The 11,586-nt window shown below is 35.4% G+C and overlaps 3 protein-coding genes across 3 annotated transcripts; all 3 read right to left on the bottom strand.

Annotated features, from left to right (window-relative positions):
* Window positions 1–436: 436 nt before the first annotated feature.
* On the bottom strand, window positions 437–1,489 carry LOC119071800. The gene is made up of 4 exons (XM_037176866.1): window positions 1,235–1,489; window positions 927–1,138; window positions 727–874; window positions 437–666 (listed from the first exon to the last, which is right to left on the bottom strand). The coding sequence occupies exons 1-4, from the start codon at window positions 1,438–1,440 to the stop codon at window positions 504–506; spliced, it is 729 nt and encodes a 242-aa protein (XP_037032761.1). The 5' UTR covers window positions 1,441–1,489; the 3' UTR covers window positions 437–503.
* Window positions 1,490–3,407: 1,918 nt separating this feature from the next.
* LOC119071795 lies at window positions 3,408–4,455 on the bottom strand. The gene is made up of 4 exons (XM_037176860.1): window positions 4,221–4,455; window positions 3,934–4,145; window positions 3,705–3,855; window positions 3,408–3,650 (listed from the first exon to the last, which is right to left on the bottom strand). The coding sequence occupies exons 1-4, from the start codon at window positions 4,424–4,426 to the stop codon at window positions 3,491–3,493; spliced, it is 729 nt and encodes a 242-aa protein (XP_037032755.1). The 5' UTR covers window positions 4,427–4,455; the 3' UTR covers window positions 3,408–3,490.
* A 1,251-nt stretch (window positions 4,456–5,706) lies between these two features.
* LOC119071791 lies at window positions 5,707–6,915 on the bottom strand. Its single transcript, XM_037176856.1, has 4 exons — window positions 6,629–6,915; window positions 6,329–6,540; window positions 6,077–6,227; window positions 5,707–6,015 (listed from the first exon to the last, which is right to left on the bottom strand). Exons 1-4 carry the CDS (start codon window positions 6,838–6,840, stop codon window positions 5,805–5,807), a joined length of 786 nt encoding a protein of 261 aa, XP_037032751.1. The 5' UTR covers window positions 6,841–6,915; the 3' UTR covers window positions 5,707–5,804.
* Window positions 6,916–11,586: the final 4,671 nt, after the last annotated feature.

The raw sequence follows: 11,586 nt of genomic DNA, 5'->3' as shown, positions 1-11,586 counted from the left end.
ATAGCTGTTTAAATGGGAATTTATGAAATTTGACTTCGTACGGGGCTGTCTATATTGCCTCCAGCAATTTATTTGTTGATGATAGCAAGGCAAAGAGTGGATAATGCAAGTGATTTTAAAGGGACAATAGTTTTTCAGCAGAAAAGAAAATGTAAGTAAGTGAAATGAAGAGTTTCACAATAAAGGCTTTTGATACGAATAGGTGTTTCGTACGGGTCGGCGTTAGCTATGTTTTTACATTTTTTAGGTGAAAAAAATACTATCGTGAATTCGTTAGTAACATCTTAGTCAAAAACAGGTGTATTTGGCTTTGTTGACATGCATTTAATTATCAAATTAAGCCAAACATCCAAGTTTGTAAGGTCATTGGGTCAAGGGGGAAGTCAGGTCAGAAAGAAAACACACTGTCCAACTAAGTAAATGTAATACACAAATTCAGTGTTGCAATTTAAAAAATGTATTGATTAATTGAATGCACTCATAAAAAGTAGAACCGACGTTATTCAATCTAACACTACTGGAACGAAGGGTTCCCCATCGGCAACAACCTTCCCATCCACAATTTTGTATTTCTGGTCCATATAATGACACGAGAGTCGCCCAGAAATGGAGTCGCTTTCATTCTGCTTGTAAACGGTTAAACTTCCCCCATCATTGTCGATATATCTGACGACGTTACGATATTCTAGTCTTTCTTTTACAATAGAATTTTTTCCAATTACTCACTGCGTATAGAATCCACCGTTCGAAAGTGTAGAAACCTCAAACAACTGAACGCGTTCGACGTCTTTTTGGCTAAGTCCTTTTTGAAAGTCGAACATTTTCTTTCTCATTGCGTTTAAGTCAACCATAACTTGTTTGTAATCCTCCTCGACTGAAAGGAAATTCGAAAAAGTCGATTTCCAATTTTGTGGGCTTAAACTTACAATCACTTGGTAGCTCAGCATCGATGCTCCGTAGTGATGATTGGAATTTCTTATGTTTCGACCAGTCATCAAATGAAAATTCACCGTTCTCGTCACGCTTATAATTGAGAATCACACCGTCATCGATACGATACTGTCCATTTTTCGTTTGAATTTTATTATCGCCGTCGATGGTATAATGTTCCGACATATAAACTCCGTTGACTTCAAAACTAGAGACACATGAAACATCCAACATGATATGACCGTCAACTTAGGATTTCTGACTACATACCAACAACAAGAAATCATTTTCATGCGAAACTTACGCTAATCTCCTATTGCCGTTGTCATTGTAAAATTGATATTGTTTTAATGGAACTTTCGGATCAGTTGGATCGAATGCTTTCGTTTTTCTGAATATTTCAAATCGATCATAGACTTCCTGTATGGCCTCGCTTCCAAATTGACATGCGTTAGTGAAATGCGCCAGAGTACTCACTGATAAAACAAGCAGAGCTAAATAATAACCCATGGTTTAGAACAGAGCGACAGTTTGATACTAACAGCAAGAGCTCATCACGGAACATTTTTATGCACAATTTCCAATTTTTTTCGTAGGTTTCTTTTACCAGATTGAATTTATATGCCGTCCAAATTAGCATATCAGTTTATCTCGTGTCTTCTAAAATATATTCGTACGATATAGACCGTCCAATACCCTCTCTAGCAACCAAACTAGGAAAATTAAGGTGGTAAAACTTTACAGTGTATTCTGTCATAGAAAATTTTACACTTTTAAAAATAAATTAAATGAAGTATGAGCAGCTATTTAATTTTTTGTGTTGAAAATATTACGTCTTGATTAACCATCTCGGTGTTCGAAAATGAATAATTTGTGATTGTGACGTGTTTTTTTTGTGTTGCTCCGTTATTTTGGTGTGCAAAAATGAAATAAAGTTTAAAGTTTGTCTTGTTCGAGTGACGCCAATATTGCTTAATAAAGGAGCGCGGCACGGCAACTCTATTACAAGAAAAAGTCAGTGGCACATTTGTCAAAATAAGGTGGTATTTTGACTGCGTCAAAACGAAGTTTGGTTGCTAGAGAGGGTATTGGACCGTCCTTTCGAGAAACAAAAAGTTCGCGAAATTTTTTAAAACTAGTCTTTCACAGACAGCAAGAGATACCGGTGCTGCAAGCTTAAATGATGCAATACGCAGAAATAAATGAAATGACTGTCTGAAGGCGAAATTTCCGGAAAGACGAGTGTGTGACCTTTTTATATTGGTATTGAACACTATGTTAAAGAACTTCTTATCTTCAACTGTAAATTTCTAATGAAGAGAAGATAAGGTTTGGCTCAATAAATTTTAAAAAGATTACAAAGAGCTGTTAGTCTGAAATATTGGTCGGATACGATTAAAATAGGATCTGATGGCTGCTAGGAATCTCGCGCCGGCGTAATTCACAATGATACACAAAATGACACATTTTGTATAAGGAACATGTCACTTTGTTTATCATTGTGAATCACGCCGGCGCGAGATTCCTCATTACCGATCTGATCTACATAGGATTTTGGTAAAATGGAAGAATTTTATTTTCAGTTATTCCAAACGTCCTGTACTAGGACGCAACGCTTTGATTCTACACAGGATTTTAATCGAGTAAAGGGGTTGGCCATTCGACGGAAAGACAATTTAAAGTCATGCGAGAAAAAAAAAGCAAAATTTGGTGCTTGGAGTACGAAAAGAACGAGAAAAGTCCTAATGAATGGGATGATATGTGACTTGGCCTCAATGCATGGGAAGAAAGATCCGAAATTTGGTGTGAGTTTAGTTTTGTTGGGTTCGTTTGTTTTGTTTATTTGTTTGTTGATACTGTTTGAATGAATTTTTTCTTGTGTTTTTTTTGCTGCGCTTGGGTGTTTTCACAGCAGTCTTCCGCTACATTTCCCGATTTTCCATCAGAAGATGAACTTGTTCTTGTAAACTTTCGAAACTTGTTCACCTGAAAGTGTATTGCTGTCTTGGGAAGACCCCAGTTAAAACAGCTGATGATGGCTAGACCACGCTAGCCGCCACTGACTCACTAGATCGAAACAGCGTCTTTGCTTCATTAAATTAAATTCATTTTACGTGATCCGTTTGGAAAAGGGAAGAGCATCTGCTATGTTAAGTGATGTCTTTCAATCGTTCACCCTATGCTTAAGGATAATTTTTAGTCTAACAGCCTCGCTCTGTGGGTGAGTTCTAGTGTCGCATTTTGCATGTAGTCCGTTGCACAGGCGTAACGTTAAAAAACCGGGCCCTGCTACTTTTATTTAAGAGCTGCTTTGCATGTAAGGAATGTGTATGTGAAATCACGTCGAAATGGCATCATATTGCAATGAATTGGACTGTCGATTCTTAATAATTTCCTACCCGTATATGTAATTAGTACGGCCGCTAAGTGTTGCTTCTGTATAATAGTCCCTGCACTCGGGTCAGCTAAAAAAGCGATTTCAATTTTTGTTTTTAAGATTTTTTATTGATCCAATGACGAATGAAGAAATTTGCATTAACTCATTGCAAACACAATCAATTTAATGGTACACTGGAACGAATGGTTCTCCATCGGCAACAACTTTGCCATCTACAATGTTGAATTTCTGGTGCTTATACTCACACGAGAGTCGCCCAGAAATGGGATCACTTTCATCCTGCTTAAAAACCGATAGATTTCCTCCATCCTTGTCGATATATCTGAGGAAGTTACATTTTACTAATCGGTTGTCTTATAAGTATTTGAATACTCACTGCGCAGAGAATCCATCACGAGTCGAAAATGGAGTAAATTCAAATAACCGAACACGTTCGAGGTCTTCCTTGCTCAGGCCATTTTGAAAGTCAAACATTTTCTTTCTCATTGCATTCAAATCAACCAAAACTTGTTTGTAATCCTCCTCGACTGAAATATAATTGAAGCGGAGGTCAAAGAAATTTCACCAAGCGATGGTTAACGTCACTTCATGGAAGTTAGACTTACAATCACTTGGCAGCTCAGCATCGATGCTTCGAAGTGAAGACTTAAACTTCTTTTGATTCGACCAATCCTCAAATGAAAATTCACCATCCTCGTCACGCTTATAATTGAGTATCACGCCATTATTGACACGATATTGTCCATCTTTCGTTTGAATTTTATGATTGCCGTCAGTTTCAGAATTTTCCGACATATAAACACCGTTGACCTCCAAACTAGACACACGTTAAAAAAAAAACAGCACGTAATCATGGACAACAATAAGAAATCATTTTGCATGTGAAACTTACGCTAATCTCTTAATGCCATTGTCATTGTAAAATTGATATTGTTTCAATGGAACGTTTGGATCAGTTGGATCGAACGCTTTAGTTTTTCTGAATAATTCAAATCTATCGTAGACTTCCTGTATGGACTCGCTTCCAAATTGGCATGCATTAGTCAAATAAGCCAAGGAGCTCACTGATAAGACAAGTAGAACAAAAGAAAAATACATGGTTCAAAACTGAACAACAGATTATTTGATACTGACAGCAAAAGTTCATCACACAAACCATTTATGCAACTTCCACTTTTTTCATTTCTTTTATCAGATTGTTTTTGTATGCCATAAAAATTAGCATTTAATTAGCATAGTCTACCTTCCTTTGCTCGAGTCTTATAGAAAATATTCTTATGTCAGAGGCACTCCTCCCGAGAAACAAAAGTTCGCATAATTTTTCACACATCAAGAATACCACCAGTGTAAACACGATGGAGTAAAATAAATCAGGCAAATAAATAAATGAATTCATTTTCATACAGTGTATTAGGCGTATTAGGTCCCGTTTGACGTTTTCAAAATGAACCGCTACGGCCTGGTTTATTTTACTCTGCCGTGGTGTAAACTATCGAATCTGTTATTTTTACTGATTTCAAATTATTTTCGACAGGTAAGGTTGATGTACAGTATTTTCCTTCAATATAGCATTGATTTGAGAACCGATTGTTTCACTCTATTCTAAACAATTCATCCTAAGAGTTGAGTGTATCCTATCAAAACATTCTAGATTGAAAATTCACTTGTTGACAGTTTTAAATTTATTGTCTTGTTTTGTGTTTTATGGGAATAACTTAAGATTTTTTTGGCTGAGTCTTTTTTTTACTTTGAACCGGTGGTACAAGCTTATGTAATACATATATGACTAGATGCAAAATAATGAAATGACCGTGTGAAGGCCAAGCAACGTGACATTTAACATTTAACAGTTAATCTTAAATCTTAAATTAAAGAACTTTTTTTAGTCGGATCCTCCGAGGACACAAGGACACAAGGCCTGGACTATTAAGAAAAACTGCTAATTTCGTCTGTGTCTTTTTACACAAATATAAATTAAAGAGCACAAGATTTAAAGAGTTGGGTAGACAATGTCATGTTGATTTAGAGTGTTGATTCTATGCAATTCCAATATTATACGTACTGTAATTGATCATTTAAGGACATTTCCCTTTATGTATGTTTTAGGCGTTCTTCGTCAGTAATAACACAGAAAACAATACCCTCTCTAGCAACCTAACTACATTTATTAAGGTGTTAAAAATGCAACGTGAGAGGGTATTGCAGAAATTCATTTTTCGTATTTTACAGCAAAATCTTAGGGTTTATTTATACCGAATGTCGATACTCACGGCAGAGTAATGTAAACCAGACAATGTACAATCTTACTGGATGTGCCATATCTTGCAATATTTACTTACCGTTCATACCTTTGACAGCAAAGTTTTTTCTAATTGTCATTTTAAAAACTTTATTGGAAAATTGAAAGTATAACTCATAACATCACATCATAGCCGCATTGAAAATTTCAGTACCACCGTGAATTTCGGCATCAAATTTACTGCTGTTCCACTTGCTTGATCGGGATCGGCTTAATTAATTGCACATAAAAACGATTTAATGGGACGAATGGTTCCCCATCAGCAACAACCTTGCCATCTACAATATTGTATTTCTGGTCGTTATTCTCGCACATAAATAGTCCAAAAATGTCATTGCTTCCATTGTACTTAGAAGCGGTTACACCTAGCCCATCTTTTTCTTGATATCTGAGGAAGTTGCACTTTAATATTCGGTATCCTTAATGAACCTTAAGTGCTAAACACTCACTTAGCAGTGAATCCGTCACCATTCGGAGATGGAGTTAACTCAAAGGACTCAACAAGCTCGAGATCTTCCTTGCTCAGACTATTTTTAAAGTCAAACATTTTCTTTCTTATTGCATTCAAATCAACCAAAATTTGTTTGTAACCCTCCTCGACTGAAAGGAATTTCAAAATAAAAAAATTCGACCAGAAAAATGCAAACTGCGAACTTCGTAGGAACTCGAACAAATTTCTAATTTTGTGCACTATAACTTACAATCACTCGGTAGCTCAGCATCGATGCTTCGGATTGAAGATTTAAATTTCTTTTGATTCAATGAATCATCAAATGAAAATTCACCGTTCTCGTCACGCTTATAATTTAGATTCGCACCGCCCTTGACTTTATATTGCCCATTTTTAGTTTGGAGTTTATTATCGCCATCGAATATAAAATATTCCACAATATAGACACCGCTGATTTCCACACTGCAAACACATGAAATAACCTAACCGTAATCGTGGAAAACTACTGACCTTCTGATAATATTATATCAAAAGTACACAACAAACTTACGCTAATCTCATTTCCCCATCATCCTTGTAGGAATGCAGGAACGAATATTGTTGCAATGGAACTTTTGGATCAGTTGGATCGAATGCTTTCGTTGTTCTAAATAGCTCAAATCTATCGTAGACCGTCTGTATGGCCTCACTTCCAAATTGGCAGGCATTAGACGTAAACGCCATGACACTCACTGATAGCACAAGTAATATTAAATGATTCATTGTTTAGTTCGTTGGTAGCAGAACAGCGGATTAAAAGCTACTGGCAGAGTGTGCTCATCAGAAGGAACTTATATGCACCAGCACCATCCAAATAAGTATTTCTGTTCGTTCAGATCGCGTTTGTGTACGATCAAAATTAGAGTGGAGGGTAAGTAAAAGGGATCGTCACTCGTGCAATGTAATGAGGGATCGTAATACGGGCGGTATGTAGATTTCTGTATTGCAGGAAAAAACATGAAAAAAAATGAAGCATGACGATGGGATAAGTTTAATTATAACTATCGACTATCGGTAATAGTTCTTCACCAACAGGTATAATTCTAAGAAATGGGACTTACTCTTCGCGAAGTCATTTCTTTGGAGCTATTCACCAAGCACCAAGGAAAGGATAAAAATAGCTTCCCTCATAAGTCACAACATGTACAGAGGTCACCAACCGGCCCATTGTGTGCAGGTACTTAAAGTTATTAAAAAAAATCGCGCACGGAAGTAAAACATTTGTCTTTTTGTATGAATGACCCCTCTACTTTACAGATTCTTTTCTATTTTCACTCTCGCGGTTTTTATTACAGTTTTAGTCAAAGACATAAAAAGTTACATCATTGCATTGGCGGAGAGTTCACAGATCGCCAATTAAGTCTAATGATTGCTGATTAAAATTATATAACAAGCAGATTGCATTTTTAAATATTTTGAGAATTTTCAAGGCTAAAAGTATAAGATTATGTTGTTTTCTCGGTATTTTACTTGCAACGAAGAAGATTACCATTTCCGTAAGCCAACTCAATTTAAAATTCGGAGTTAATATTTTTGTGAAACACAAAGAAGAATGAGTGATATTATTCCGAAGAGATTCGTTCTAAACTATTGTATTACACTACACTGACAACCGCTGAGGATATTATCAATGACGCAAGTCCGTTCACACTGAAAAATTTGATCGTGTAAAAGACAAAGTTATAGAGTTTTAGATTCTAGTCGATGCGTGTTTCCAATGACATAATAGTGGGATAGACAGGAATTACGTAGACGAAATCGTGAAGCAAAATTAAACTTTGTGTAATATACATTTGAGACACACACACTTACACATTCCACTTAATTTTGACAATTTGGTGAAACTGTTGCAGACTTTTCGAAATTAACTTGAACCACTTTAAACAAAAATTCTTTTATTAGCTGCAACTATCAATTTCGCACAAACTGGTCACTACCTAATTACACAATTTTCCAACACATTTTTTAATTTTTAAAAAGAAATGTCCCGAAATTTTAATACTGACGATGCTGACACTTTTATTATGCGTGACTACTGAACGTGAAATAAATTCAGCCAACTGATTGAATTCTCCGATCGTCAAGATTTCTACTAAAAAATTATTCGATCGAAAAGGAGAAAATCACAAAACTAGTTCAATTTTGGGGACAGTGAGAGATTGTTTACATGAAATATAAATTTCAGTTCGATAAATATTTAATTTTAGAAGAAAGAAATGCTTTAAACCAATTTCGAAGAAAGAGTGAAAATGCAAATTTCCTTCGCGCCCACATTTCAAAATATGTACGAAAATACGTAAGTACCATAAATTTAAGGTACTCACACACACTACTGAATATTTCGTATTTGCTTTTGCTTCAGCGCTTGAACAAAATATTTACAAAGAAGGCCTGTCTATCCCACTATTATGTCATTGCGTGTTTCATGGTTTCACTAAAAAGTCGCTTATTTTGGAGATATGGGCGTTTTAAGTGCGAGCTATGTCAGCCATAACTCGGAAAATACAGCAGATGGAAACTTCGTGTAAAAGACAAATTGATAGAGTTTCAACATTTTAGTCGACATGTGTTTCATGGTTTTCCCCAAAAGTCGCCCATTTAATTGTTTTATTCGTTTAAAAGACAATGTTACAGACTTTTCGATTTATACTATTTGTCTCACAAATTTTTCTAATTACAAGCAAATATAATGCACATAAACAAAATAAATGAAGCAATGATTTTGGTTGATGAGAAACCGTAAGATGACCAATTATAGTTACATACTTACAGCTGTATGTAAATATTTTTCGAAAAAAATCTCAAATATTAAAACCACACTGCAGAACTGCATTTTTAATAGGGTGTAGCGGTTTTTACAAAATGTGTTAGTTCTTTTAAGGCTCAGCCGGAAATCCACTCAGCTGGTCCATCTGATCATTTTATGGAAGAAAACAAAATTTCAAACTTTGATTTTGTGCTGCCGCCAGATCGATTTTTGAAAATTTCGTCGTTTTCGGTCCACATCACATATATCGATTTTTTACGGTGGGCTCAGTGTACATAAAAAGTTGAGTCAACATGGTAATCTAATCTCCAGGCTTCACAGATTATTTTATAAAAAAGATCAAGTCTAAAAAATATTTTTTGAGTTCATGACTGATCGCCAAAGTTCCCCGATGGTGATTTTGAGACTTTAATCTCGCCACAAAATTTGATGAAAATGTGCAAAAATGTAAATTAAACTTTAAATATGCTAAATGGACTGCGGTGAGTCAAATACAACATCTGATTTGAATTGGGACACCTAAATTTGATATTTATCTGACAAAAAGTTGTGTTTTTGGTACATGGAATATTGGTGGCGAAAGTCGAATTACCTCAAATCAATAATTTTTTAGCTTAAAATGTATTCCCAGGTTCTGACAATGCGAAACCTTCAATTTTAAGCGTTTTCTAAGCTAATTTACAACATTAAATACATCAAAATTTGAAAATGTAAAGAGACGTAGCCACTGGCTCTAGAACTTGTCAACAGTACGTAAATTAGCTTAGAAAACGCTTAAAATTGAAGGTTTCGCATTGTCAGAACCTGGGAATACATTATAAGCTAAAAAATTATTGATTTGAGGTAATTCGACTTTCGCCACCAATATTCCATGTACCAAAAACACAACTTTTTGTCGGATAAATATCAAATTTAGGTGTCCCAATTCAAATCAGATGTTATATTTGACTCACCGTGTTCCATTTAGCATATTTAAAGTTTAATTTACATTTTTGCACATTTTCATCAAATTTTGTGGCGAGATTAAAGTCTCAAAATCACCATCGGGGAACTTTGACGATCAGTCATGAACTCAAAAAATATTTTTTAGACTTGATCTTTTTTATAAAATAATCTGTGAAGCCTGGAGATTAGATTACCATGTTGACTCAACTTTTTATGTACACCGAGCCCACCGTAAAAAATCGATATATATGACGTGGACCGAAAACGACGAAATTTTCAAAAATCGATCTGGCGGCAGCACAAAATCAAAGTTTGAAAAAAAAATTCTTCCATAAAATGATCAGATGGACCAGCTGAGTGGATTTCCGGCTGAGCCTTAACAGAACTAACACATTTTGTAAAACCGCTACACCCTAATTTTTAAGTCTGCCCATTTAAACCAATCTCTAAACTATATTCCATTTAAATTGCTAAAAGCAATACTGAAAGTCCCGCACGAAGTACCCACGCACTATATAGTAAAACACTATACAAACAGCTATACACAGTTATATTGTTGACCTATATACCACTATATTTGGCTTTATAATAGTTATAAGTTACGACTTTACAGCTAAACTATAGTCTAGTATGGCCTAATATAGCTCAATATAGTTGTATGGGGTAAATCCACGTAAAGTGTTATAATAGCTTTCTCTTTCACTCTCTTACCATTGGTATATGGTATTGTGAAAAACCGCTCTACAATATGCATTGTCACAATTGGTAACATAGCTCACGGTATCTTCTATCTCATTTTGTTTTGATGCATATTCGTAGATCGAACTAGAAAGAAATGTTTTTCAGTAACATAGCTCACGATGGATTTACCCACAGATGTATATCGCTGTATATAGTTGTATATAGATGTCCATTTATCCACTGTTCATGTACTGTGACTCTGTCTATTCCACAAACTTGAATGCCAAATCACAACATGTACTGGAGAGAGCGTTTGCTGCGTGTACACGTTTTGTGTTTGCTCTTGGGAGACGAGACAACATCGACGAGTATGTCAAGCGAATTGTTGGATGCCCACTTGTCAATTTCCTCAGTTACCGCAGAACTGTCTTCATGTTTAAGCTGCTCACCTACAAAGAACCGGCATATCTTTTTAACAAACTGCTGAGGTCGTCTCGATCAAAACTTCTAATTTTGCCACGGCACAATTCGAGTCAGTACAACAAGTCGTTCTTCGTTAGTGCTGCTGTTAGTTATAATATGCTGCCGAATTCCATCAAGATGTGCCGAGCTATCAACAGTTTCAAAAGATGCTATTTCGATCATTTGATCTCGTAACATGGATTTTCATACCTACCACTGCATACCAATCACGCTCTAAATCACACAAGCATTGTAGCCTACAGTCTATCGTCATTTTATACGTTGTCATTCTCCTTTTCCGTACAGTCCATATTTAATTGTATTATATTATATATAGTCCATATTTTTAATTGTACGTTTCGTTTTGATAGTAATCAGGCAGTCGAGGCATTTCTTATTTACACTATTTGTTTTTCACTCTTTTCTATTCTGACTATTATAACTTTCTGTAATATTGTTTTCTTCCAAACATTTGTATAAGGAGAAATCCTTGTTGTTTGTATGCAATAAATTAAATTGAAATTTACGGTATGCCTAAATCACACACACTATGTCATTTTAGGCATTTTTTGACATGTGTTGCAGACCTGTATCAGTATCATGTTAAGCAAACA

This window comes from Bradysia coprophila (genome assembly GCF_014529535.1).
Source record: "Bradysia coprophila strain Holo2 chromosome IV unlocalized genomic scaffold, BU_Bcop_v1 contig_5, whole genome shotgun sequence".
Taxonomy (NCBI): Eukaryota; Metazoa; Arthropoda; class Insecta; order Diptera; family Sciaridae; genus Bradysia; species Bradysia coprophila.
This window is presented reverse-complemented; position numbering and strand designations above follow the sequence as displayed.

Bases quoted from the DNA above. Each gene is read 5' to 3' on its own strand.
- LOC119071795 (XM_037176860.1), bottom strand. From the start codon at position 4,426: ATGTATTTTTCTTTTGTTCTACTTGTCTTATCAGTGAGCTCCTTGGCT. The intron at 4,146-4,220 runs GTAAGTTTCACA...ACGTGTGTCTAG, and splicing joins AATGGCATTAAGAGATTAGC to TTTGGAGGTCAACGGTGTTT. The intron at 3,856-3,933 runs GTAAGTCTAACT...ATTATATTTCAG, and splicing joins TGCTGAGCTGCCAAGTGATT to TCGAGGAGGATTACAAACAA.
- LOC119071800 (XM_037176866.1), bottom strand. From the start codon at position 1,440: ATGGGTTATTATTTAGCTCTGCTTGTTTTATCAGTGAGTACTCTGGCG. The intron at 875-926 runs GTAAGTTTAAGC...ATTTCCTTTCAG, and splicing joins TGCTGAGCTACCAAGTGATT to TCGAGGAGGATTACAAACAA. The intron at 667-726 runs GTGAGTAATTGG...TAACGTCGTCAG, and splicing joins AACGGTGGATTCTATACGCA to ATATATCGACAATGATGGGG.
- LOC119071791 (XM_037176856.1), bottom strand. From the start codon at position 6,840: ATGAATCATTTAATATTACTTGTGCTATCAGTGAGTGTCATGGCGTTT. The intron at 6,541-6,628 runs GTAAGTTTGTTG...ATGTGTTTGCAG, and splicing joins GATGGGGAAATGAGATTAGC to TGTGGAAATCAGCGGTGTCT. The intron at 6,016-6,076 runs GTGAGTGTTTAG...CAACTTCCTCAG, and splicing joins GGTGACGGATTCACTGCTAA to ATATCAAGAAAAAGATGGGC.